We start from the raw sequence: 27,346 nt of genomic DNA, 5'->3' as shown, positions 1-27,346 counted from the left end.
GGCGGGCACCAGAGGGCCATGGGGGTAGTGCAGCCGGGGCACTGACGAACCATGCAGGATTCCCCCAGCTCCCTGGTGATGGATGGATACTCCAGCAATGTGCCAGCCTTCCTGACCAAACTCTGGACACTGGTGGAAGATCCTGAGACGAACCATCTCATCTGCTGGAGCTCTGTAGGTACAGCGCTCGGCGGCTGGCACCGAGCGCCTGCCCCGGCAGGGAGGACCTGGGGGTGAGGCCAAGGAGTGCAGCCCACAGCAGCTGCCCTCTGCTTTGCAAGTGCTGGGCAGCTAACTGGGAGAGTGAGGGGACTCCAAAGAAGGGCCATGAGCATGAGCAGGGGGCTGGAGCTCCTCTCCTACAGAGACAGACTGAGAGTTGGGGCTGTTCAGTCTGGAGAGGAGAAGGCTCCCAGGAGACCTTTGTGGCCTTCCAGTGTCTGAAGGGGGCTCCAAGGAAGCTGGGGAGGGACTTTTGAGGGTGCTGGGTAGTGACAGAACTGGGGGGAATGGATCCAAGCTAGAGAAGGGGAGATTCAGATTGGATGTGAGGAAGAAGTTGTTCCCCATGAGGGTGGTGAGAGCCTGGTACAGGCTGCCCAGGGAGGTGGTGGAAGCCTCCTGCCTGGAGGTGTTTGCAGCCAGGCTGGAGGTGGCTGTGAGCAACCTGCTGTGGTGTGAGGTGTCCCTTCCCATGGCAGGGGGCTGGGGCTGGCTGAGCCTTGAGCTCCCTTCCAGCCCTGGGAGCTGGTTGGGGCCTTCTGGATAGGCTTGAGAGTATTTCTCTGCTCTTCAAAGGGACAGCTGCTTGGGAGTGCTTTGATGGCTGTTTGCACAATTCACTTGAGGCCTCTTAAAAGGTGTCTGACACAGAATCTTCTGAAGCTCCTTGCTCTTGAGGAGGGGCTGAGGGGTTCATCTTGCTTCAGACTTCGGTTCCCTGGCACCCTCAGTCACTCACAGCTTGGAAGAGCTTTACTCACTGAGTCCCTGTCTCACTGGGGGGGGTGATGGTGATGCTGGGGTGTGTGCTGTCTGTACAGCTTCACAGGGACAGATCTGTGCTTTGGCTTCTCATTTGTCACTGGGGAGCTGATAAGCTTAGGCTGAGAGAGATGGGGTGGTCCAGCCTGAAGAAAAGGCTGCAGGGAGGCCTTCTTGTGGTCTTTTGGTGCTTGCTTCTTCCCAGAGAGTTGTTGGCCATTGGGATGTGCTGCCCAGGGAGGTGGTGGAGTCCCCATCCCTGGAGGTGTTCAAGAGGGGATTGGATGTGGCACTTGGAGCCATGGTTTAGCAGCCATGGGGTGTTGGGTGACAGCTTGGGCTTGGTGATCTCTGAGGTCTTTCCCAACCTCATTGATTCTATGATTAATGGAGCCAATGAGAAAGCTGGGGACAGACTCTTTATCATAGCCTGTTGTGACAGGACAAGAGGTGGTGGTTTAAAAGGGAGAGATCAGACTGGAGAGAAGGAAGAAATGTTTGACAGTAAGGGTGGGGAGACCTGGCCCAGGCTGCCCAGAGGGGTGGTAGAGGCTCCATCCCTGGAACCATTCCAGGTCAGGTTGTTTGGGGCTCTCAGCAAGCTGCTCTAGTTGAAGATGGCCCTGCTGAGTGCAGGGGGTTTGGAGCTATGTGGCCTTTAAATGTCTCTTCCAACTCTGCTAAGTCCAGTCAGAGACAGAGCACTGTTTGTCCCCCTCACACAGCTCCCTGGGACCACACTGTGCTCTTGGCCGAGGCTTTGCTGCAGATGATGTGGTTTGTCTGTGGCAAAATCAAGAATCCAGATCAGAAACAGGTTTAGAGGGGAGAAGGAAAAGTCTAAAGCAGCCTTTCTGTCCTGTGGTTGTGTCCAGTGGAGTTCTCCTTGGAAACCTGAGAAGGGATTTGAGCTGTCCGAGGCAATGGATGCTTTCTGATGTCAGTCTCACGTGGCCCTACCTGAGGACCACCCAGGTTGTGTGTTCTGAACGAGGATTTCCGAACTAGGCAGGGTGTTGGAGGTGCATGGATGGTTCCCTCTCTCTCTTCCAACTGCCAGATTGTTGTGGTTTGACTGCCCCCCACGGCCACCACCGTGCTCTGCTTTCCTGCACCTCATGGAGGCTGCAGCCACACTCTTGGGAGGTTTGGGGAAGGCTTTTAGGTGTCTGAGTTTCCCATGTAGTGTGCTCTCGTGTTTCCCATGCCATGAGGCTGCCCTGTGAGCACAGCCCTGGGAGGAGAGGCTGAGGGAGCTGGGGTTGCTTAGCCTGCAGAAGAGGAGGCTCAGGGGAGGCCTTCTTGCTCTCTGCAACTCCCTGAAGGGAGGCTGTAGCCAGGTGGGGGTTGGTCTCTTCTCCCAGGCACCCAGCACCAGAACAAGAGGACACAGTCTCAAGCTGTGCCAGGGGAGGTTCAGGCTGGAGGTGAGGAGAAAGTTCTTCCCAGAGAGAGTTGTTGGCCCTTGGGATGTGCTGCCCAGGGAGGTGGTGGAGTCCCCACCCCTGGAGGTGTTCAGGAGGGGATTGGATGTGGCACTTGGTGCCATGGTTTAGTAGCCATGAGGTGCTGGGTGCCAGGTTGGACTTGCTGATCTCTGAGGTCTTTTCCAACCTCACTGATTCTATGTTTCCCATGTTCCTCCTTTGCTAGCCACCAGAGCTGCCCTGTCAGGACCTATGAAGTGTTTCTTAGCATGAGGGAGACGAGAGGGACAGGAAACCTGGCAGTGGTGTCTATGTACACCAAAGGCTGTTGTCAGGGGGAAAGGCCACATCTGCTGCCTGTGCCTGGGGCAGGCTGGAGTTCTGAAATGGAAGGTGCAGTCAGGAGGAACTCCTGGGAAATGGCTTGAGAAGCACACAGGGGGCCTGTGAAACACAGCTGAGAAGCATCTGCCAGGACTGACAAGCTGCAGAGTGACTTTGCTTTGGGCAGAGGAGTGCCTCCCAGCTTGTGCTCCCGTGAAGACAAGCAAGGCAGAGCTGCTGTGCAGGAGCAAGCTGGCACAGGCATGGCTCCCTGGTGTCAGGTCTGTGGGGATGATTTTAGCCTAAGGATTGTCAGTGGATCTCTTAAAGCAGCTCACCAGGCTCTGCTGCTGCTGCTTCATGGGGTAAAGAATGGGAGAAGGGACCTGGGGGTGGGCCAAGCCTTCAGCCTTTGCAGCAGGGAACAAGGAGCAAGTGGTGCAGCTGGCCCAGAGTCACCTGTCATGGGCATGCAGGTTTGACACTGGGAGGTGAGCCTGAAGGCTGGCAGGGGAGCCTGAGCCCAGAGGGAATGCCACGCTGGGAGCTGCCAGAGGGGAAGGCAGCAGGGCTTGCCAGCTGGCTGGTCTCAGGTGGCTATGGGCAGGCTACAGGCACACCCTGGCACCTCTTTAGTCACTGAACTCCCTGGTGGTCCCAGTTACACTCCCCGGTGGTCCCAGTTACACTCCCTGGTTTAGAAGCTTCCAGGCAGCCCTGTGAGCACCCAGGCAGCCCTGTGAGCACCCAGGCAGCTGCAGCCCCTGTGGTGGGACCCACACAGCACTGCTAGGCTCCTGCTGCACACAGAGCCTGCTTGGTCTTTCCCAGCCCTGCCCTCCTCTGACAGCTCAGCCCCCCCAGCTCTCACACCACTTGGCTGCCATAATAACGCTGGACACAGCGGGGGGGTCGCTGCCCTTGCTGCTCTCGGGCCCCTCCCTGCAACACCACGCAGCCTTTCTTGGAGGCCACTTCAGGCTCGGGAGCTTTGCAGCTCCTCCTCTGGCAGCAGAGCCAGCGTGAGCCCCTGGAGGGTCCCACTCCCTGCAGGCTTACAGACATCCCACGTGTGCCCCAAACTCCCTGCCTGAGGTGGTGGCTCTTCAGCCTGCCAAAGTCCCAGAGCAGAGGGGGGGTTCCAGGGGGCCACCCTGTCACTGTAGCCTGGGGACACTGATCTGCTGAGGTCAGAGATTTAGGAGACACTGGTGACAGCTGACGACGAACTGCTGCAGATTGCTGCTTGCAGAAACTCCCAAAGCAGCTGCAGTGCCTTGTGGCTCCCAAGCCCTGACCAGCTCAGCCACCAGCTGAAGGGCAAGCAGGGGGAGCCCACAGCCTGCAGTGTTTCTGTCTGCCAGGGATGCCCCAGGCAGCCTGCCTTAGAATGACAGAATGTTAGGGGTTGGAAGGGGCCTCTGGGGATCATAGAATCATAAATGTTTGGGTTAGAAGGAACCTCCAAAGCTCTAGTCCAACCTGGTTTGCAGCTGGCAGGGGCATCCTCCACTAGATCAGGTTGCCCAGAGCCTTGCCAAGCCTCACCTTGAGTATCTCCAGGGATGGGGCCTCAACCACCTCCCTGGGCAGCCTGTGCCAGCGTTCCATTGAGTGCATCCCCCTTGCCAAGCCAGGCTCAGCCAGGGCAGGTCCCCCAGAGGGTGCATCCAGGCAGGTCCTGAAGGGCTCCAGAGAAGGAGGCTGCACAGCCTCCCCGGGCTGGCTTTGCAGTCACAGGTCCTGGCAGCACACTGCTGCTCGCTGGGGCTCTGAAGCCTGACTGCTGAGGCTTTGCAGGTGCCCTGCTGGCTGTGCTCTTTCCCAGGCAGCCAAGGGAAGGTGTGGAGCTTGGGGCGGCCCCAGGGCCGAGTTGCATTCCTGCCTTGCTGTGTTTCTTGGGCTGTGTCCCTCCAGGACTGCTGAGCTCTGGAGCAGATGGGGCAGGGTCAGACTGACACAAGCACAGCAAGAGGTTGTGGCAGCACTTTCCAGGATCTCTTCCAGACACCAGAGTCTTTCTGTGAGGTCCACACCAGGGTGGACAATCATAAGCTACTGGCTGTTTGTGTGTAAGAGTCTGTAGCTGCTGTCTCACATCCAAGGCTCTGAAGCAAGCAGTGGCAAAGCTTAGAGCAGAGCAGCTGTCCTGGAGGGCTGACTGAGCAGAGCTGAAAGGAGCACAGCCCTCACTGCAGGTTCAGTGACAAGAGGGCACTGCCTTGCACCACCTCATGGGCCCTGCAGCCAAGGCTGCCTCCAACATTCACATCCCCAACCAGACCAGCAGCACACCACTGCTCCTAGGCTCCTCCACCACTGCTCCTAGGCTCCTCCACCACTGCTCCTAGGCTCCTCCACCACCTCCTAGGCTCCTCCACCACCAGTGGGTAACAGTCAGAGGGCCAGGCCAGACCATGGAGCTTTCTCTCGATGTCCCTAGCCCGTGGTGGTAGCAGACCCCTGTGGGATGGTTCTGGTTGGCAACCTGGGCCAATGGCAATCACCTTCCTTTGTTCCTTACTGGCAGCTGTCACAATGCATGAAGCTGAACGACTCACTCTAGGCAACCACCTTCTACATCCTCCTGTGCCTGGCCCTGAAGCTCCAGAGCCCCACATCTGTTGTGTGAGGGCAGCTGAGGTGGAGGCAGCTGGAAGGTGGTTCCTCTGCCACCCCGAGCCCGGACCTGTTTCCCTTCCTGCTTGTCTCTTAGGTCTCCTCCTACTGCCCAGTGGCAGGAGGGCAGAGGATCCTCTGCTGCTTGTAGAGCCTCTGTCTGCTGCCTTTGCCTCAGGAAGGGTCAGGTGTGGCTCCACCAGTCTCCCCCTCATGCTCCCTGGTACTCCTTAGCCTTCCCATCTCCTCTTTCAGCTCTGCTGCCCTCTGCTACTGGCGAGAGGGTCAGGCACTGCCTGCAGCAGGACAGCTGCACAGCTGTTTGCTTTCCTGGAGCTCCAGCTGGCCCCCACCTTCCTCCTGGCAATGTGCTCTCACCATGTGGAAACCACAGCCAGGTCCTCTTCTGGGAGGGTGATGACCACTGCCAGCCCTGCCTGTGCCAACTGCTGTGCCCTGCCCTGTCTGCCAAGCCTGTTGGCTGCACTCCTGGCTGCCCACTCTCCCTGAGGGGCTGCAAGAGAGGCTGTTGGCTGCCATCACCTTTGTCCTTGCCTGTGCAGGGTCAGAGCTGCCTCTTGCAGGAGCTCACACTTCACATCCCTGGAGGTGTTCAGGAAGAGCCTGGATGGGTGCTTGGTGCCATGGTTTGGTTGATCAGATGGTGCTGGGTGAGAGGTTGGGCTTGATGATCTCAAAGGTCTCTTCCAACCTGGTCTGGTCTGGTCTGGTCTATTCTATTCTACTCCCTGCTCTGAGTGGAACAGGAGACTCTCTCTCTGTGCTTTTGCCTTCGGCCTTCTTAGTATCATAGAATCAATAAGGTTGGAAGAGACCTTTGAGCTCATCCAGTCCAACCTCTCACCCAGCACCATCTGATCAACTCAACCATGGCACCAAGCACCCAACCAGGCTCTTCCTAAGCACCTCCAGGGATGGGGACTCCACCACCTCCCTGGGCAGCACATCCCCATGGCCAATCTCTCTTGCTGGCAAGAACTTCTTCCTAACAGCCAGCCTGAACCTCCCCTGGCACAGCTTGAGGCTGTGTCCTCTTGTTCTGGGTGCCTGGGAGAAGAGACCAACCCCCAGCTGGCTCCAACCTCCCTTCAGGGAGCTGGAGAGAGCAAGAAGGTCTCCCCTGAGCCTCCTCTTCTGCAGGCTAAGCAACCCCAGCTCCCTCAGCCTCTCCTCCCAGGGCTGTGCTCCAGACCCCTCCCCAGCTTTGTTGCCCTTCTCTGGACACCTTCCAGCAGCTCAACCTCTTTCCTGCCCTGAGGAGCCCAGAGCTGGACACAGGACTCCAGGTGTGGCCTGAGCAGTGCTGAGCACAGGGCAGGATGAGCTCCCTGCTGCTGCTGGCCACACTCTTCCTGCTGCAGGCCAGGATGCCCTTGGCCTTCTGCCATGGCTTTGCCCCTTCAGGGAGGTTTCTCTGCCCTGACTCCCCTCTGGAGCCCTTTGCTTTGGTGACTTGTAAATACAGCTTGCTTTCGCTGCCAGCTGAGCTGCTGCTCTGGCCAATGTGGCTGGGTTGGGGGGTGTGGGATTCCCCCCCACTGAGTGGCTCTGTCCTTGTCTCCCTGGCAGAATGGCACCAGCTTCCACGTGTTCGACCAGGGCCGCTTCGCCAAGGAGGTGCTGCCCAAGTACTTCAAGCACAACAACATGGCCAGCTTCGTCCGGCAGCTCAACATGTGTAAGCCCCCTCCCCACAGCCTGCCCTGCAGGGGCTGCAGGCCTGGGGGAGGGACAGCAGGAGACGTGGAAGGGAGCTGTGGGCAGAGCAGCTGAGCTCTCCTTGCTGTGGCACTGTCCCTTTTGCCCAACAGGACCTGCCTCTGAGATGCTCAGGGCAGCAGTTCCCTTGCTGTGGACCTGGGGGGGTTTGAGGCAAGCAGCACCAGAACAGGAGGACACAGCCTCAAGCTGTGCCAGGGGAGGTTCAGGCTGGATGTCAGGAAGAAGTTCTTCCCAGCAAGAGAGATTGGCCATGGGGATGTGCTGCCCAGGGAGGTGGTGGAGTCCCCATCCCTGGAGGTGTTTAGGAAAAGCCTGGATGGGTGCTTGGAGCCATGGTTTAGTTGATCAGATGGTGCTGGGTGAGAGGTTAGACTGGATGAGCTCAAAGGTCTCTTCCAACCTGGTTAATTCTATTCTATTCTATTCTGGATTGCTGATGAGGCTTTGGCAGCGTGGGCCAGTGGCAGAGGTGGCCAGTGGGATGCACAGGGCTCTCCCTTGTGCTGGATTTCTTGTAGATACAGCCCAAGAGCAGGCAGGGAGGGGACATGGCCATGCCTTGTGCACTGGAGCAGCTCTAAGAGCAGGGTGAGTGACCAGAGATGGAGGCAGGGAGGGGACATGACCATGCCTTGTGCACTGGAGCAGCTCTAAGAGCAGGGTGAGTGACCAGAGATGGAGGCAGGGAGGGGACATGGCCATGCCTTGTGCACTGGAGCAGCTCTAAGAGCAGGGTGAGTGACCAGAGATGGAGGCAGGGAGGGGTCATGGCCATGCCTCGTGCACTGGAGCAGCTCTAAGAGCAGGGTGAGTGACCAGAGATGGAGGCAGGGAGGGGTCATGGCCATGCCTCGTGCACTGGAGCAGCTCTAAGAGCAGGGTGAGTGACCAGAGATGGAGGCAGGGAGGGGTCATGGCCATGCCTCGTGCACTGGAGCAGCTCTAAGAGCAGGGTGAGTGACCAGAGATGGAGGCAGGGAGGGGACATGGCCATGCCTCGTGCACTGGAGCAGCTCTAAGAGCAGGGTGAGTGACCAGAGATGGAGGCAGGGAGGGGACATGGCCATGCCTCGTGCACTGGAGCAGCTCTAAGAGCAGGGTGAGTGACCAGAGATGGAGGCAGGGAGCAGAGCCTGGGTCTGTCAGCCCTTCAGCCACATCTTCTCCACACAGATGGGTTCAGGAAGGTGGTGAACATCGAGCAAGGGGGGCTGGTCAAGCCTGAGCGGGATGACACTGAGTTCCAGCACCTCTGCTTCCTGCAGGGCCACGAGCACCTCCTGGAGCACATCAAGAGGAAGGTGAGAGGGAGCTCTTTGCTCTGCTCTATCCCTTTGGCTCTCGCACTCACACCCCAAGGGTAGTGCTGAGCCTGGGGCACGTCTCTCTGTCCTGGCATTCCAGCACATCAGAGCCTGGCTGGTGGAAGTCCTGCAGCTGAGCCATGGCAATGACTGTTCAAGACCCTTCTTGCATTGGTAAAATCTGCTTCTGATTTTTCTTCCTCAGGTGTCAGTAGTGAAGAGTGAGGAGACCAAGATGCGCCAGGAGGACCTCAGCAGGCTGCTATATGAGGTCCAGATACTGAGAAGCCAACAGGAGAACATGGAGTGCCAAGTGCAGGACATGAAGCAGTGAGTTGAATCCTGTTTCTGCCTCTTACAAGCCTTTGCTTCTCCTGGGGAATGCTGGAAAGAAGGAGCCTTACACACCTCCCTCTCAGGGCTCTCTATCTACTGCCAAAATTTGTGACTGGCCTAAAATAGATCCCAACCCAAGAGCTGCTGTGCTGCTGGAGCCCAGGGCCACATCTCTCTGAGGACTCTGTCCTCTGACGTGGCCAAAACAGCTGCAGAAGAGCAAACCAGCAATTGTGATGCTCCCTGCATGTGGCTGCCTGACCAGCAGCTGAGGCTGGGATTTGCTGAGTCATGGTCACTAGGTAATCAGTGAAAGGCTACAGTTTGGCTAATCAGTGGAGAGGGAAAAGTGGAGAGGTTTGTATTTGCCTCCAGATTTTTAATCCTTGTAGAGAACTGTGTTTGGGAAGTACTTGAGTAACCACAAAGGCCCCAGAGCCTTCTGCCATAAGGAGAGCTGATATTCATGCATCACCAGATGAAGCTGGCATCAGCCTAGGCCTTGAGAGCACCATGTCCTGGGCAACTTCAGCCCAGCCCAGCCCCTCAGCTGCAATGGATGCACATTTGCATCCTACCTCCGTTTTTAATCACTCCCACACTTAGCACATGCATGAAGTCACACCATAAAATCCAGCTGCAGCCGCAGTGGCAGAGTTCCTGGGCTTGTATGCCATCTAATTTTGAAGGAGTGGAGTGGAATAGAATAGAACTAACCAGGTTGGAAGAGACCTTTGAGATCATCCAGTCCAACCTCTCCCCCAGCACCATCTGATCAACTCAACCATGGCACCCAGCACCCATCCAGGCTCTTCCTAAGCACCTCCAGGGATGTGAAGTGTGAGCTCCTGCAAGAGGCAGCTCTGACCCTGCACAGGCAGGGACAAAGGTGATGGCAGCCAACACCACCTCCCTGGGCAGCACATTCCAATGGCCAACCTCTCTTTCTGTGAAGAACTTCTTCCTAAACCTCCCCAGTCTGGAAGATTTGGCCTTGCTTTTAGGTTATTCTCCCTCTTGACTTGCTTGCTCCCTGCCTCCACCTGGCAAAAGGCAAAATGGCATTCCACTGATGAAAAGAACTCCATTCTTATAAGCTAAGACAGGCTGAAACCACCTTCAGAAGCTGGCTGGTGAAGAGCCATCAGGACACCTTCCCCTACACCAGGATGGAAGGCCCTTCACAAGGCTCTTCACAAGGCCAGGCTGGATGTGGCTCTGGACAACGTGGTCCAGTGGAAGGTGTCCCTGCCTGTGGCAGAGGGGTTGGAACTAGATGATCCTTGAGATCCCTTCCAACCCTGACAACTGATTCTGTGACATAGCTCCAGGACAAGCTGTCAGCCCAAGCTGCTTTGCTAAAGACCCTGTCAGTACCAGGACAGAAAGCTTACTGCAGAGATTCTTGCTGCACAGGCTGCTGTGCTAGGGCTGTGCTGTGTGCCCTTTCGAGCCCTGGAACCTATCTCCCCATCAATCCATGCCAGAAAGGCTACAAAGCCAAAGGCTTCACAGTCCTGTGTGACAGGTTCTGCTGGCCTGTCAGTTTTGGTAGCTCTCTAAACTCTTGAGCCACACTGACTGGCAAAACTCTTTGCAGCATGGACTTGGCTGGCCCCCAGCCTTGGAGGCAGCACAGTAAATACACTCCATCTCCACATCTCCCTTCCCGGGGCTGGCAGCTCAGAGAAGCCTCTGACCTCCCTCCTGTGCTGCCTTTGCAGGCAGACAATGCAGATGCTCTCTGCACCTGCAAGCTGGACATGGGTCTGTGCTGGATGAAGTCAGTGACTCTCACTGACAAAAAGCATTGCAGCCTTTCTGGTTCCAGGCTCTCAGGGGCAGCAGCCCTCCAGCCATGCCCAAACGTGCCTAGCACCACGTGTGTGAGGTTTCAGCAGGCAGGATCTGTGGCAGCTCTCTCCAGAGGATGGATCTCCTGCTCTGTGTGGGTGCTGGGGGACAGTGTGGAGAGGCTGGGCCTTCTTGGCTCCTGCAGGAGGAGCGGTCTTGGTGAGCCAAACCATCCCAAGTCACAAAGTGCTGGACTTCTGAGTTTGGCCCCAATGTTTCATGAAAAGCAAAACCTCATGTCCAGGGCAACCTGATCTGGAGGAAGGTGTCCCTGTCCATGGCAGGGGGGGTTGGGACTAGATGACCCTTGAGGTCCCTTCCAGCCCTGGCAATTCTGGGCTTCTTGCTACCCTCCCCTATAAATGCTGGCTTCTCACAACCTGTTTTTCCTCCATGCTTTGGTTTGCACTTGTCTGGGGGTCAAGGGAAAAAAGCCAAGGAAAACAACTGTGACCCCATTTGGGACACCTGAGAAGAGCCAAGCACTGCAAGAGCCCCAGGGTGGGAAAGACTTTGCCTGCTGTGCCTGTGGCAGCACCGTGGGCTGCTGGGGGCTCTCTGTGCTCATGGGATGTTTGCTTCCCTTGCAGGCAAAATGAAGTGCTCTGGAGGGAAGTTGTTTCCCTCCGGCAGAACCACTCACAGCAACAGAAAGTGATCAACAAGGTAGTGTGCTGATGCCAGCTCCAGACTCACCTGTGCTTCCTGCTGTGTGTCCTCCTCTGCCTGCTTTTCTTCTGCCAGAATCCTCTGCATGCTCTGTCACAGCGTACCAAGATCCCTCCCTCTCAAACTGTGATGCTCTTGCACGTCCCATGGAAAGTGGTTGGATGTTAGGAAAGTGTTGTCAAGCCCTGGAACAGGCTGCCCAGGGAAGTGGTAGAGCCACAATGCCTGGAGGGGTTTAAGAGCCTTGTAGATGTGTGGAGGGACATGGCTTAGTGGTCGGCTTGGCGGTGCAGAAGGGAATGTTCCTTTTCCTGCCAGTCCTTGCTGTGATGGCAGGAACCCTTTTTCTGTCCAAGTCCTGAGCAAGAGAGCAAGACTCTCCCCAGCTGCCCTGTGGTGGGTCCTGGTTGTACCAATGCCTTTGGGCTTCCCAAATCATTTCTCTTCCCTTGGTGTTGGAGAGGAGCCTCCTTCTCCTCCTGCCAGCACTGAAGCTGCAAGGCAGCAGAATTGGCTTAGCCATTGCCCCAGCTGGGACCTTCAGCAACTGTTACCTGATCTCCAGAGCTGCTGGAGAGTGTGGCTGAGGACTCCTAGATTGAAGCAGCACTGCAGAGCCATCCTCCTTACAATGCAGCGCAGCAGCACTAGGAAAAGCCTCTCCAGGGGTTCCCAGATGGTGCTGATGTGTCTGAGCACATCACACCTCCCAGCCCCGCTGAGGGCCACGCTCTGACCCTCACAGGGCGTCATGGAGTCACAGGACTGGCTAGAAGCACACAAGGCTGGCATACCTTCCTCCAGCCCTGGGGCTGCAGCAGCCACACTGCTCATTGTAGAGGCATCTCTGCAGCTCTGGTTTATGTTGAGCAATGAGACAGCTGTGACAGACAATAATAATAATGCTCTCTTTGTTTGGAGGTCAAAGCAGAGCATTAGGCTCAAGCTGACCTGGGAATATGTTGCTAAGTTATTCCTCTCCAAAGCCATTCTGCCTCCTCTTAGTGTCCTGTTACATCACCACTGAATTTCACAGGGCTGAAACACTCAACTGAAAGAGCTAAGACTCCCATCCAGTGGTGAGTCTCTTGCCTGTTTCACTTCCAAAGCCTTAGTCAGACTTCACAGAGCCTCTTCTGAAGGCCTCTGGAGAGTTTTACAGAGGCCCAGCCTAGCTGCAGTCCTAGGAGTGTTTGCATGTGACCTCCACAGGCAGGTTCCCAAGCCCAGTGGGGCTAGCTGGAGTTTGTCGTGCACAGGAGAGGAGAGAGACAGCGCTGGGCAGGTGCAGCTGGCAGCCTCCACACAAAGCAGGCACCTGGCTGTAGGTCATTTAAGCTCTTGGGAAGCTTAGTGCTGTTTCAGGCCCTGATGCCTCATGGAATTTGGCTCCCACCGTTCGTGGCTGCTCCCAGCTTTGGGGTGGTGTTGAGAGGGAGGACCGTGTGAGCCGAGGAGGGCTGGGAGAGCAGGGAGTGCTGAATCACCCTGCTGATGAGCACCGGATTTTGATCTCTCCTGACAGCTGATTCAGTTTCTGTTTGGCCAGCTCCAACCCGGCCCCAGCAGCGCTGGGATAAAGAGGAAGCTGTAAGTACCCTTGTGCGGTGTGCACACGCTGAGGGGCACACAATGCCACCCCCTCACCAAAAGCACAAGCTCAGCTCGCCTGGGCGGGCGGTCAGCGGACCAGGGCACCATGGGGATGGGCGATGAATGGGCTGAACTGCAGAGTCAGACCTGCTGACATGCCCCATTCACAGCTCTTTAGAGAAGCACCGTGTCAGCTCAGGACCTTTATTTGGGCAGCACACAGCCTGACGGGAGGTGGGAGGGATGACCAGGGAGAGGGTAAAGGGCAGGACCTGCTGCTGGTCTTGCAGGTTCCACTTTAGCCAGCTGTCATCAGTGGGAGCAGGGATGGACCCAGCCAGCCCACAGACACCTGTAGTTTGCTCCACCAGCCCCAAGTGGGGGGTGTATCTGGCACAGGTTTGGTGGCAGGTAACCTGCAGGCTCTCACAGAGAAGAAGGTGGAGAGAGATTTTAGCTAAGGGTTATCTTTAGAGTCATAAATCAGACCATCAAGGCAAGTGAAGAGACAAGCTTAGAGCCTTGTAGGAGAGTAGCTGTGCATCTCTTGCTCTCTGGTGCCTGTGAGCTAAAGAGGACAGAGGAGCTGGTAAGAGGAGTTTGCCTTTGTGGCTCAGGTGGAGGGCAGGGATCTGCCTCCAGGTCCTACCTTTGTAACCTTGTGGCCTTTAGCAACTCAGAAGCTTCTCCATGCTTCAGAGGAAGGAGCCAGCCTTCCTGAGAGAGACAGCTCAAGGGAGTTGGTTTTCTTTAAGCCAGCAGCCTTGCTCTTGGCTCCTCTTGTGAGGACTGTGAAGCAAACACAGGAGTGAATGAAGGAGCCACACTCTGTACAAGTGAGCTGGGTAGCCTTGCCTCTGCCCAGCCCCTCTGCTGAGCCTCTTGCAAGGGATGACCCTGCAAGGATAGTAGCAAAGAGGAGGGCTCAAGGGGAGCACTGCAGCTGCTCCAAGTCGCTGGTGTTCATGGGTGGGGAACTTCACACAGGATAAGGGATGATGGCTTTAAACTGAAAGAGGGCAGATTTAGGTTAGGTACTAGGAGGGAAGTTGTTGCTGTGGAGATGGCAAAGCACTGGAACAGGCTTCCCAGAGACTCTGCGGGGTCACGATGGTGACATGAAAGTGCCCTACAGCTAAGGGAAAGCAGAGTGCCCAGGGGAGCCTGAAAGACTGCTCCACTGTGAGCAAGCAGGAGCCAGCCAGTGACCCTGTTTCTCTTCACAGCCCTCTGATGCTTGACAGTGGGGTCTCAGCTCCACAAGTGTCCAAGTTCAGCCGGCATGTGCCTGCAGACCCCCTCCACGACCCCTACTTCATACAGTCGGTAGGTTGACAGCAGCCTCTGTCTCTCTGGGGTTCCTTTGGCCAGGGGGAAGAGGGACTGGAGCAGTGTTACAGCTTTCAGAGTCAGCAGCTTGGCAGTGAAGAAGAGGCAAGGTTTGCAAAGCTGAGTGGCATGCTTGCATGCAGTGGGAAGCAAAGGCAGATCCCTTGTGCCAAACTCTGTGGTGTGAGCCCAGCCTGGCTCACCTCAAGGCCAGAGAGGCAGAAGTATGTTCTAGGTGTGGGTGCTGTGATCTTTCTGACCAGAGCCAGATGTGTGCAGTCTCTGAGGGATGCCCACCACCCTAATCCACCAAAGCAGACACCAGGCATGTGTCATGCAGTTCAAATACTTGAGCTAGCATGAAAGAGCCTTTCTCCCAGGTTGGGGTGGGTTGGATCTTTCCCTCCAAAGGAATCTAAGCAGTCTAGGCCAAAATGTCAGCCATGGTAAGACTTCTCCATAGCTGATGCTTCACAGTGCTTATTTCACACCTTTGCCTCTGTGTGGTTGGAGGACAGACCAGAGGAAGTGAGAATGTTGCAGAGTAGGTAAAAGCTTTCCTGGTTTCCGTGCAAGGAGGACTCAAGGGCACAGTGAGCAAACCCTAATGTCTCAGACAGGGCCTTGGGCTTGTCCTGGGTCTTTAGAAGGATAAACCTATGTCACTTTTGCTTTCCTCTTAGCCATCAACAGAGCCTGCCTCTTGCTTAACCAGCCCTGCAGTTGCTGGAGGACCCATCATATCTGATGTTACTGAAGCATCCCCAGCCAGCCTCATAAATATGCAGCCCCCTCCTGAACATGACAGGTAAACATGGCTGATTAGAACCAGGGGGAGCTGGGTATGGACACACAGCACTTCAAGCTGTCCTGGCTGTAACTGGCAGTGGCACAGGTTGCCCAGGGAGGTGGTGGAAGCCTCATCCCTGGGGGTGTTTAAGGACAGACTGGATGTGGCTGTGAGCAACGTGCTGTGGTGTGAGGTGTCCCTGCCCATGGCAGGGGGTTGGAACTGGCTGAGCCTTGAGGTCCCTTCTAACCCTGGCAGTTGTATGGCAGTTCTAATTCTACCCAGGTTCCTGCCTGGTTCCCAGATCTCTGCAAAGGTGGTGGGCTGGAGTAGTTTCTGCCAGTTTGCAGCATGGGTCAGGGAGGAGTAACAGCAACAGAACCGGGAACTTCCTCTCTGCTCTGAGAAGCATTCCCTGTTCCTTTCTATTTTGTTCTCAAGGGCTGCCTCAGGCTTTGTCAAATGATGAGACACTAAGGGCTGTTGGGTTGCTTGAGAGAAAGGAAAGCCTCCTTTTGGCTTTGACAAAGAGGAAGCAGAATCAGAGCGTTCATCTTGCCGCTAACGAGAACAGAAAGGTTGCACCACGACAGCTTCCGACCCTGGACAGCTTTTCTCTGAAAAGCTCCCAGTAACTCAAGAACGGAATGCAGAGGCATTGGCATGCTTATCTCTTCCTGCCACAGACATGCAGTGCAGCTGGGGCTGGTAGCAAAAGAGCTGCACAGCTGTGTCAGTGGAAAGTGAGTAGACAGATGAATCACGGAAAGAGTTTCTCAGGCAAGGCAGTGAGACTCCAGAAGCTGTCTGTGGCTCTGCCTCATGCTTGAAACCAGAGCCAGGAAATTGGCTGGCAGCATGGAGAGAGCTCCAGACTAGCAAACAAACAAACAAGCAAGCAACACCCAAACAACAACAAAAACCCAAACAACAAACCCAACCCAACCAACCAAAAAAACCCCAAACCCAACAAACAAACCCCAGCCAACCAACCAACCAAAAAACCCCAACCCAACCAACCAAAAGACCCAACCAAAACCCAGCCAACCAACCCAAAGCCTGGAAGCCATTCCTAAAGCAGGGGGAAAATGAAGTCCTAGGATCTTCACGTTCAGTTGCTGATTCCTGGGGGCCATCTGATGGCCTCTGACCGATGCTGTGTCTGCATGATTGGAGGGAACTCCATGGGTACTTCCTAAATCAACAGGAGCTTGTGGTGGGAGTGTAGGACTCACAAGGTGAGAGGATCATCTGAAAGGACTGCTGAGGAAGGCTTTGTAACACTGGAGCGGGTTGCCCAGGGCAGATTTTGCAGGTCAAGCTTGGTGCAGCTCTGTCCAACCTGCTCTAGTTGGGGATGCTGCTGCTTACTGCAGCGAGGGGTGGGCTAGAGGACCTCTAGAGGTTCTTTCCAACCCAGTGCACTCTGTGATTCCACACATCTCCTGTGTGTCACACTCATGAGCTGTCTTGCAGCAAAGCCAGTCTGGAAGTGTTGGAGGAGGAGATCTTCTCAGCACAGCTTTCCATGCCCCGTGCCTGCTGCTCTCGGTGCCTTTGTCACTGGCTCCAGCTGTGTGTGTGTGTGTTCTCAGGGAGCTCTCAAACCTCCTGTAAGTGCCACAGGCATTTCTGCATACAGAACTTCAGTGTCCTCTGTCCATCTAGGAATAATGGGGAGGACCTCCCTCATTGCAGATCTCTGCTCCCAAACAAGTAAAGCACCTGCCTGGGACTGTGAGATCTTGACAGCTTCTGTTCCAAACCCTCACCTGCATCCCTGGGATCTCTCCAGAGCTTGCTAGTCCAAGCCTGTCCCCTGCATGGGAAGCTCTTACTGATCCCATTTCTACCTCCACAGTGAGATTTTTCTTTCAGGGGAACCCCTGCAGCTTAGTGAACCTTCAGTGTGCCTCAGGCTTAACCCTCACCCCAGCAATGAGCCACGTGTGGAAGAGTATTTTCCACGTTTATGAAACAATCCAGTGTGGCAAATGAATTCCAGCTGTGGCTGACAGGGTGAGTGAAGGCATTCCAGCTGAGCTTGCTTCTCCATGAAGAGAAAGCAAAGTTGCTGGGTAGGGCAATGGGAAGACCCTGTGGTCACTTTGAGGGGAAGCTGTTTTGCTGCCTTTGGTTGTCTGTTCTCATTCAGTATTGAGAGGTACTTTTGTCACCTTCAGATGCTTTTTATTTCACCTGGCTTTAGAGAGCTGTAAGACAGTCCTCTAGCCAAAGGCAGGCAACTAGGCTCCCTCTCACTGCAGCTGGCAGAGAAAGTAAAGCACCTGCAAAAGGCAAGGTATGGCCCTTTTTCTTTAGGTGATGGTTTAGGGGAGTTAAGTGTCTGTCCATCACAAAGATAGGGCCTGATTAGGGGAGGCTGGGTCCTTAACTTTGGGGAATTAGTGAGAAGAACAACTAAAGGCAACCAGAAGGAGTGAATGTATCTGTCCTGGCACTGTCTAGTTGATGTTCTTAAAGCTGAAATGTGATTGCCCTTCCCAGGAGCACAAGGCCTTTGTGGCGCAGATGTGTGTGTGGAGCTAAGTCTTGCCTCTGACACAGGGAGAAGTGCCTCATGCTGATCAAGGAGGAGCCAGTCAGCCCTGGACTGAAAGCCAGCTCTGAGCCGGATGTGCCCCTGCCGGGCTGCCGGGCTTGCCCCGAGCCCCCGGTGCTCCCTGTCGCCATGGTTCAGTCTGTTCTGGAAGGCAAAGGGAGCTGTGGAGCAGCCCCAGCAGGGACATCACAACCACCTGAGAGAAGAAGTAGAAGGGCACTGCTGGACAGGTGAGGCAGAGCTGTGGCTCTGTATTTAATGTCTCTCTTCTCCATCAGCTGAGGGGCAAGGCGGGCTGGCTTTAAGTCACCTGAAGCAGCTTGGTGAGCTCTGTCTTGCACATGTGGCACCTGCTTAGGCTTCTGTTGGAAGGTGTCCCTGCCCAGGACAGGAGGGCTGGAGCTGGGTGATGTTTAACTAGCCTATTCTGTTCTGTTCCAACCCAAACCATTGATGATTCTGTTTTCCTTTGTGTCTCCTCCTGATCACAATGACTACCTAAAAACACCTGATTAGAAGAAAACTAGTTTGGTGGGGGGGCTTGCTTTGTTTGTTTGTTTGGGGTTTAGTAAGTCTGTGGATTTAAAGAGACATTTTGGTAGCTTTAGGGGGAGATCAAACCCAGCAGGTGCTCACAGTTGCTCCTCTAGCTGAATGCCTTGGTGAAAGCAGCCTGCAGCTAGAAGTCACTCCTTCGTAAAGCACAGGTTAATGGCAGCCCGGCCACCCTGGGCCCAGAAGGATGAGGGTGCAGCCTGTCCTGCACCCTAAGTGCCTCCCTGGAAGGAAAGCTTTATTCTTCCCAGTCCTGAGGAGCTGTGTAGAGACTTTCCATCCCCAAACCACGTGTCACCCAGGAGAGGAGGAGCCTCTCTTGTCGTACCATCAGTCCAGTCCCCTACATGCCCTGATGGCCTTTACTTCTGGAATTAAACTAAGTTATGTGGCCCCAAGCCAGGCTGGCCATGGATTCCTGTTGTTCAGACTGAGCTTTAACACAGACCTCACGCTGGGAGGCTGCTTGGTCCTGCTTTCCCTGTGTGTCTATGCAACCCTCACTGAGGACACTCTTTCCCCTTGTCTTTTCTCAGAACAGATATTCCAGACCCATTGGAAGGCATGGACTGGAGCCTGGAAGGGCTGCAGCTGCTGCTGAGGAGCCAGCAGTACAGCCTGGAGCCCAGCAGCCTCTTGGATGTGAGTGTTGGGCCCTGTGGTAGGGTGGCTGTGAGCTTCACTGTGGTGTCCTCTGGCTGTCAGTGAGGCAGACCACGCTGTGTGTTCTTCTGTGGCCCTTTATCTGTCACATGCTACTGGTAGAACCATGCCTGTGTTTTCATCTGCTCAGAGAAACTGGTTGGATCTTAGGCTTTGAATGATGCTTTTCTACAGTTCTTCTGAAAATAGCTTTATTTGAACTTCCAGGAGTACAAACCAGTGCCTTTGTTGGAGACCTTGTCATTAACAGTGGTCTCAACGACCTTAAAGGCTCTTTCCAACCTGAATCAGAGAGTAACAGAAAGCATCAGGTTGGAAGGGACCCTCAAAGGTCATCTTGTCCGACCTCCCTGCAGTCAGCAAGGGACATTTCCAGCTGGATCAGGTTGCTCAAGACCCCATCACATCTGACCTTGAATGTCTCCAGGGATGTGGCCTCCACCTGTTCCAGTATCTCATTATAAAGAACTTCCTCCTGACATCTAACCTAAATCTGCCCTGCTCCAGCTTCAAATCATTGCCCCTCACCCTATTGCTGCAAGGCCTTCTAAACAGTCTGTAGGTCCCCTTCAGATATTGAAATGCAGCTCTAAGGTCTCCCTGGAGCCTTCTCTGATCCAGGCTGAACAGCCCCAATTCTTTCAGCCTGTCTTCACAGGAGAGGTGCTCCAGCCCTCTGATCATCTTCATGGCTCTCCTCTAGGTTCACTCCAGCAGGTCCTTGTCCTTCTTGTACTGGGGGCCCCAGAACGAACACAGCACTGCAGGTGAGGTCTCCCCAGAGCAGAGCAGAAGGGCAGAATCACCTCTCTTGACCTGCTGGGCACCTGTTTCTGATCTAGCTCAGGATGCCATTAGCTTTCTGGGCTGCAAGTGCCCATTGCTGGCTATGTCCAGCTTCTCATCCACCAGTACCCCCAGGTCCTATTTTTGCACAGCTGCTCTCACTCTCATCGTGCTCCAGCCTGGACTGATACCTGGATTGCCCCAGCTCACGAGCAGGATCTTGCCCTTCACCTTATTGAGCCCCATGAGACTCTAGAACCTCTCCATGATACTATGAGACCTAATACAGTCACATGAAATAGGTTTCATACCCCTCTCTAGCTAGTTTGGTGATTGGCTTGGGTTAATGTATTTGCTACATATTCTACATCTCTGATACTCCTGGCCTGTGTTTAGCTCTACTACCTTTCCCTTTTCCTCACATTCTGGGAGGTGTGGCTGCTGAGATATTAATCTGTCTGCAGGTCTCAGGTCACTCTAAGACACATGCAGAAATATGGAGGTTTGCTTGGTTCTCCTTTTCATTCTCTCTCTCTCTCCTTGTACACAGGGTTACTATACAAAAGGGGTTTGTCACTCATCATCTATGCCTCAACCAATTCAAGTACCATGGTCTTGTTTCCACAAGAAGGTAGTACTTGGGTTGGTTGAGGTATAGAGAGTTCCATGGAAACTGGAGGAAGAATTATTTCACTGTGAGGTTGACAGAGCCCTGGAGCAGGCTGCCCAGGGGGGCTGTGGAGTCTCCCTCTCTGGAGATATTCAAGACCTGCCTGGATGTGTTCCTGTGTGAGCTGGTATAGGTGATCCTGCTTTGGCAGGGGGGGCTGAACTAGATGATGTCTCAAGGTCCCTTCCAGCCCCTGATATTCTGTGATTCTGCATGATCAAGTATCAGTCATCATCTTTCCATGAGGAAAGAATATATATGTCAAAGATATGCCCCCTTCAGGAGGTGTTTCAGGCACGGGGGGAGCTTGCCTGGAGGAACAGGAACAAACCAATCAGTTGACACATCAATCTTTTGCTCTTCAAGTCGGTTCCCCACTGCCTGTGATGGATTCTGACTTCACAGAGAGCTGTCCTAAGGCCCAGCTTGTCACTGTCTCCATTGGTTTCTGCTGCTTATTTCTCACTAGGAGGTGTTTTTCCTGCTACTGAGATACTTTTCTCTCTCTGTGCCACTGAACGTCAGAGGAGTGAGAATGAGTCATAAAACTGTCCCCTAGCTCTGCAGCTCCTTTCCCCAGCCTGCTCAGGCTTCTCAGGAAGTTGCCACCAAGGCACTGACTCAGCAGTTACCTGCCCTTTGCTACTGCTTTGTGATGCTCTTGAAAACCCAAATGAAGCTGGAAGCATCCTAGGACCCAAGAGCAGCAAAAGAGGGCTTTGACTTGCCCGGGAAGCGTCCCATGGTTTATACCACGACTGCGGCAGGCAGCAAGGCCCCTGGGTCAGCCCCAGTGCCCACTTCTCAGCCCTTGCTGTTCTGGTTGTGCTACAAGTCAACACAGGAGCCTTTGCCTTCAGTTCCCATGGCAGAGATTCAGCTCTCATGGTAGAGCTTCAGTTCCCATGGCAGAGCAGCTGGAGCTCAGGCAGAAGTTGCTCCTGGGCGTCTCTGCCAGCAGCCAGCCCAAGCAGGCAGCTGAGGGTATGAGCACCTCAAACCACTGCACCCTTCAGAGCCCTAACTGTGCTTTCCTTCCAACAGGTCTTTAATCCAAATTTATCTTTGAGTGAGTGGAACTTGACTGAAATGGAAGCCAGCCTGTCCCCGGTAAGGGTTGTGTGTTTCTGAGGCATGATGATGATGTAATTGTGCAGCAGAGTTTGTGCAGAACTGAAGGCTCCTTAGTTACTTTCTAGCCAGAGAGGAGATTGCAGTAAAGCACAGCAAGTACCTCTCTCCTGAGGGGGGGCTGAGAGAAGGGCTGGGGCTGCTGGTTGATGAAAATCTCAGCGTGAGCTGGCAATGGCCACCGGCAGCCCAGAAGCCACCCGCGCCTGGGCTGCGTGCAAAGCAGTGTGACCGGCAGGACGGGGAGGGGATTCTGCTCCTCTGCCCTGCTGAGAACCCCACCTGGAGCACTGCATCCCACAACTCTTTCCAAACACACCCAAACAGCAGCCCCCCCCGAGCAGCAGAGCCACCTGCAATGAGAGCAGAGGTTCATGCATGCCCATGCAGAAGAAAGAGAAACTGTTTGGCAGTGTTGGTTTGGAGACCTTCTGGCTCTCCACAGCTGCCTGCGAGGAAGTTGGAGCCAGGTGGGGGTTGGTCTCTTCTCCCAAGTAACAAGTGAGCTGATGAGAGGAAATGGCCTCAGGTTGCATCAGGGGAGGTTTAGGTTTCTTCCCCAAAAGGGCTGCCAAGCCCTGGCCCAGGCTGCCCAGGGCAGTGGTGGAGTCCCCATCCCTGGAGGGATTGAAAAGCCATGGAGATGTGGCACTGAGGGGCATGGTTTAGTGGTGACCTGGCAGTGCAGAGTTAATGGCTGGACTCAATCTTACAGGCTTCTCCCAACCAAAACAATTCTGATTCCATGGTGCAGCCTACCCTTAGGCTTACTTGTCCTGCAGGAAGTCCTGAGCATAGAGAAGCCTGGAAGTGCCTACCTGCAGCAGCTCTATGCCCTTAATCCTTGCCTTCAGGCACCAGTGGAAGATTAGGCTGGATATTAGGAGAGGCATCTTCACTGAAAGGATTATCAAACACTGGAACAGGCTCCCCAGGGAGGTGGTTGAGTCCTCATCCCTGGAGGTGTTTAAAAGACACAGAGATGTGGTGCTGAGGGACTTGGAGTTAGAGAAGGGTTGGACTCGATGACCTTAAGGGTATGTTTTCCCCCCAGACACCAGCTGTGTGACTCTGCCCTGGAGCACACTCTTTTGGCTGGTTCGACCCAATGCAGGCAGGGCAGGGAGGAGGGGCAGGGCAGGGCGGAGCTGCTGCCTTGCCGGTGGCTGTTTGGCAGCGTGGATGAGGCAGTGGTTGTCAGAATCGGCCTAGTTCTAACGAGCTCCCCTGTCTTTGTACAATTGTACATCGTAGTTTGTGTTTTTGCACCAAGATGCAGCGCCTCACAGCGGACCTGGAGAAGACTGCAGCTGAGCTGCCCCCCAAAGCCTTCAACACACCCTTCGGCGGCGCCTGCCCAGGTAGGAGCACCAGCAGCTCTTGCAGCCTCGCCGGGGGGGAGCTCAGTAAGGTGTCAAAGGCATCAGGAGCTGGATGCAGCCTCCAGCACTGCCCATTTGCCACTTGGAGGGAACAAACCATGGGTTTTGTTTTGCTTGCATGGTTGTCAGTCAGCAGTGTTTCCACAGCCAGATGGCACTGAGCACGGGGACGAGCGTGGAATGAAGTTTGGAATGGGATCCAACTGCCTTGTTTCTGCTTGGGTCTGCATCACAGAATCATAGCCTGGTCTGGGTTGGAAGGGACCTCCAAAGCTCATCCAGGCCAACCCCCTCTGCTGTCAGCAGGGACATCCTCAAACCAGATCAGGTTGCTCAGAGCCCTGTCCAGTTTCACCTTGAATATCTCTGGGGATGGGGCCACAAATACCTCCCTGGGCAACCTGTGCCAGTGCTCCAACTACCCTCATGGGAACTTGTTCCTAACATCCAATCTACTCTTCTCTAGTTTGAAGCCATTGCCCTTTGCTCTATCAGAGCCTCCACTGTTTTCTCTGCGTGTTCATCACCACCTAAGAGCAATGTGGTGATCTAGGAGTGTAAGGGTGGTAGGAGAAATGCAGGTCCTGTGTTTGCTCTGGCTTCTGCTGCAGAGGAGGTGACCTGGTAGCAGCTAGCTACTCTTGGTGCCATGGTTTAGTAGTCAGGAGGTGTTGGGTGCCAGGTTGGACTTGAGGATCTCTGAGGTCTTTTCCAACCCTATTGGTTCTGTGATTCCATGACTCTATGAAATGTCCAGCTGATCTCCCACCCAGTGGCTCTGATAAAGCATGCCATTGACCCTAGATGTGAATCTAGAAGTCTTCTCCTGGTCTTGGAACAGTGGTATGATTTTCACGTGTATTCAGCTGGGACAGAGCTGGAAGGGAAGCTTTTGTGAGCCTTAGTTTGGCACTGCAGCCACCGGGCCCCAGCTGATGTGCTGTGGGCTGCATGGGCATCAGAGGCGCTGAAAGCTCAGCCGCGCTGGAGGGAGCGCTCCGGCAGGCTGGGGCTGAGCAGCACACGAGGAGCGCCCTCTGCTGGTGTGGCTTGGATTTGCACCCCGACAAGGTGGAAATTCCCCCCCGCCCCGGGACAATTTTACCGCAAAACCTCCCAGTTTGGGGAGCAAAACGAAATGATATTTACAAAAATGGACTAAATATCAGACTATAAAAAGCAATAAACAAATACAAGGTAGAGTTACATGTGTTTTTACACTTCAACGACCACAGAATCCCCCCTCCCTTGTACAGACTCTCCCCTCCCTGGGCAGCCCAGAGGGTTGCATTAAGAGCCAGGCCACCGGCTCTCCCTCTCCCACCTCCCCCCGTACCTCACACAGTCAAAACAGAAGACAGCTCAGCCTGCATGCAAGGTCAGAGATAAGGCAGCCAGCAGCAAAAGCAGAAGAGGCAGCCCGGACAGGAGAAGAAAAAGAGAAACAACAGGTTTCTGCTATAAGATATTCAGCAGGCCAAGGGACTTAGATAATCTTATGTTGCATTGTTCTGTGTCCAGTCCCTAACACTGTTTAACCCTAAGCTTCAAAATCAGGCATAGCCTTTAAACTGTTGACATCTGCTAAGCAAGGCTTTGTGATGCTGCAAGAAGAGGGCAGCTGACAGGTGTGATCACAGCCAGCCCAGGCAGTGCTGCAGGCTGGGGGCAGAGTGGCTGAGAGCAGCCAGGCAGAAAGGGACCTGGGGAGACTGGGTGACAGCAGCTGAACAGGAGCCAGCAGTGTGCCCAGCTGGCCAAGAAGGCCAAGGGCATCCTGGCCTGCATCAGGAACAGTGTGGCCAGCAGGAGCAGGGAGCTCATTGTGCCCTGTGCTCAGCACTGCTGAGGCCACACCTGGAGTCCTGTGTCCAGTTCTGGGCTCCTCAGGTCAGGAAAGAGGTTGAGCTGCTGGAAGGTGTCCAGAGAAGGACAACAAAGCTGGGGAGGGGTCTGGAGCACAGCCCTGGGAGGAGAGGCTGAGGGAGCTGGGGTTGCTTAGCCTGGAGAAGAGGAGGCTCAGGGGAGACCTTCTTGCTCTCTGCAACTGCCTGCAGGGAGGTTGTAGCCAGGTGGGGGTTGGTCTCTTCTCCCAGGCACTTATTACCAGAACAAGAGGACACAGTCTCAAGCTGTGCCAGGGGAGGTTTAGGTTGGAGGTGAGGAGAAAGTTCTTCCCAGAGAGAGTTGTTGGCCCTTGGGATGTGCTGCCCAGGGAGGTGGTGGAGTCCCCATCCCTTGAGGTGTTCAAGAGGGGACTGGATGTGGCACTTGGAGCCATGAGTAGTCATGGGCTGCTGGGTGACAGGTTGGACTTGATGATCTCTGAGGTCTTTCCCAACCTCATTGATTCTCTGATTCTGTGTCTCTCTCCTTCTGCAAAGATGGAGAAAACCAGACAGCTCTTGAGTGTAGGAGATGAGAAATTGCTCTCCCCTGCTTCTCCATCCCTCTTTCCCTTCTTATGAGGCATCTCAGCATTCAGGCAGAACCCAGCTTGACAACCTGCAGAGCTTGCCATTGCCCCTCAGGTGCTGCCAAGCATTTCTGCTGCCCAGCATGAGGCCTGTCACCTGCTGCAGTGAGGCTGCGCCACCTTTGCAGTTCTGCGCCCACGAAGCTGCTAAGCTACCTTCCAGAAGCTGAGTTTTCTGTTGTCTGCTTGCATTCCCAGGGAAGGATGTCATTCTGGAAAGCACCCAGCAGCTCCTCCTTGACCGCCAGGCAGTGTTTGGAAACGACCTCATCAGCTTGCCTGAAGCTTCCTCGCTTTATGTTCCCCCTGACAATGTGGCTTCTTATCTGTCCTCTGCGGGTGGCCAGGGGGACGTCCCACTGAACCTGAGCTCTTCCCCTGACACCAACCAGTGACTCAGCTCCCAGGAAACACCATCTCCCTCCCACCCATCCAAGCATCCACAGGTTTGAATGTAAAGAAACACAAGTGACTCAGAAACCCACAGGGCAGCTGCTTCTCATGCCCTTTCTTTTGGAGCCGATGGAAATGGTCAGTAGCTGCTGCTTGGTGTTGCTTTGTGCCCCATCCCTGAAATCATTTGAGGTCAGGCTGGATCGGGCTCTGAGCAGCCTGATGCAGTTGAAAATGTCCCTGGTGCAAAGGGGGTTGGACTAGCTGGCCTTTAAAGGCCCCTTCCAACCCAAAGCATTCTGTCATTCTTTACCATCTCCAGACCTGGAAGTTTAAAACCAGAACACTGCACCTGGTGCTTACTCCTTTGGGGAGTGAGAACTTGGCAGCATCTTTTTTTCCCTTTATTCCTTGAAAATGCTTTGAGAAGTTTCTCATCTTACAAAATGTAAATGAGGAGCAGCTTGGAAGCACACCAGGGACTTCCCAAAGCCCTGACTGGTGTCTGCAAGAGCTAACTGTTAGGTTTTATTGGGGCAGCACAGGTGAGCTGAAGTGCCTGACCCTTCTGGATGCCAGAAATAGTTTTATGTGCCAGTCCAATGCTCTCAGAAGACTCTTTATTCACTTTGTGGTTCTGAGGGATGTTCTTGCACCTCTCCCCTAGCCTCCTAGGAGGAAACCTGAGAGCTTTTTGGGTGTGCAGGAGGTGATTTCTGAGCAACCATTCTAAGGATTGGCCTCTGGCTCTTAGGGAATCCATCACAAAGTCATAAACATCCCAGGCAGAGTTGAGGGGGTTTGTTGTTTGGGGTTTTGCCCCAGTTCTGTTTTCTCTACCATGAAGGCAGGGAAGCCCACACCTTAAGAAAGGGACAGGCTCTTCTGCACAAGCGATTCTCCACTGCCCAGAGGGCTGCGGGAGCTCACTCTGGTGCTGCATGAGTATTCCACGTCCAGTTCGATGACTTTTGTTGCCTTGGCCCCGACCTGCTCTCTCTCCCTTGAAGCTGTGCTGTGAGTTTATTGATGTACAGCTTCTGACAAAGCAGCTCAAGTGGTTGGATCCCCTTTGTGGGACTCTCAGCTGCTCGGGGTAGGGGAGAGGCAGAAGGGTTAGTCCACCAGGTCCCGCTGCTTTTCTTCTGTCCTTCGTGCATCTGAGAGCAGCCTCCAAAGGTGGAATTGATCTTCCTCTTCTGTGTGGTTTCTGACAGCTGAGTTTCTCAACAAAGCAGAGCTTTGTTTTTTATGCTGTAGTTCCAATGGGAAGGTGTCATTCACCTCGGTAGCCTCGGAGCGAGTTGCTTTGCCTTAGGGAAGCGACCCAAATGCAGTCCGACAGGCCCAGGACATTCAGCTAACTCAGGCCTCCTAAGGGCTTGGGCAGGGAGGTATAAGCAGTGCCAATACCCTCTGGAGAATGCTCTGCCCACTTTCATTGCCATGATGGTTCTCTTTCTGAGCACCTTGAATGGTCAAGCGGCATCCACCCCAAAATGTAGTCAATCAGCTGAATGCAGGCTCAGATTCTCCCTAAGATGGTGAGCATGCTTTAGATGGACCCTCCTGTCACAGCCCTTCCTCCATCCATTTATGTGGTAGTTCAGAGAGGTTCACTCCTGAGCCCATCTCCTCCAGCTCACTGCTGTTTGCTGGGAGCTCTGGCACCACCTTGGTGGTGCAGCCTTTGCAGGACGGAGAGCGTGAGAGCTTCTGAATGAATTCCAGTCACTGTTTTTGTCTTCAGGACTA

General features: G+C 54.5%; 1 protein-coding gene across 1 annotated transcript; it reads left to right on the top strand.

Moving 5' to 3' along the window:
- Positions 1–51: 51 nt before the first annotated feature.
- Positions 52–25,593, top strand: HSF4 (heat shock transcription factor 4). The gene is made up of 13 exons (XM_054170224.1): positions 52–174; positions 6,945–7,053; positions 8,271–8,398; positions 8,607–8,731; positions 11,182–11,257; positions 12,786–12,850; positions 14,080–14,179; positions 14,866–14,990; positions 17,541–17,765; positions 18,627–18,732; positions 21,254–21,319; positions 22,614–22,701; positions 25,397–25,593. Exons 1-13 carry the CDS (start codon positions 52–54, stop codon positions 25,591–25,593), a joined length of 1,533 nt encoding a protein of 510 aa, XP_054026199.1.
- The last annotated feature ends 1,753 nt before the right edge of the window (positions 25,594–27,346 follow it).

This window comes from Dryobates pubescens, chromosome 19 (assembly GCF_014839835.1).
Source record: "Dryobates pubescens isolate bDryPub1 chromosome 19, bDryPub1.pri, whole genome shotgun sequence".
Taxonomy (NCBI): Eukaryota; Metazoa; Chordata; class Aves; order Piciformes; family Picidae; genus Dryobates; species Dryobates pubescens.
Note: the sequence above shows the minus strand (reverse complement) of the source record. Positions and strands in the feature narration are given on the sequence as shown.

Excerpts from the sequence above, each read along its gene's own strand:
- HSF4 (XM_054170224.1), top strand. The coding sequence starts at position 52 with ATGCAGGATTCCCCCAGCTCCCTGGTGATGGATGGATACTCCAGCAAT. Across the intron at positions 11,258-12,785 it reads AACAGAAAGTGATCAACAAG|CTGATTCAGTTTCTGTTTGG; the intron begins GTAGTGTGCTGA and ends CTCTCCTGACAG. Across the intron at positions 18,733-21,253 it reads AGCCCAGCAGCCTCTTGGAT|GTCTTTAATCCAAATTTATC; the intron begins GTGAGTGTTGGG and ends TCCTTCCAACAG.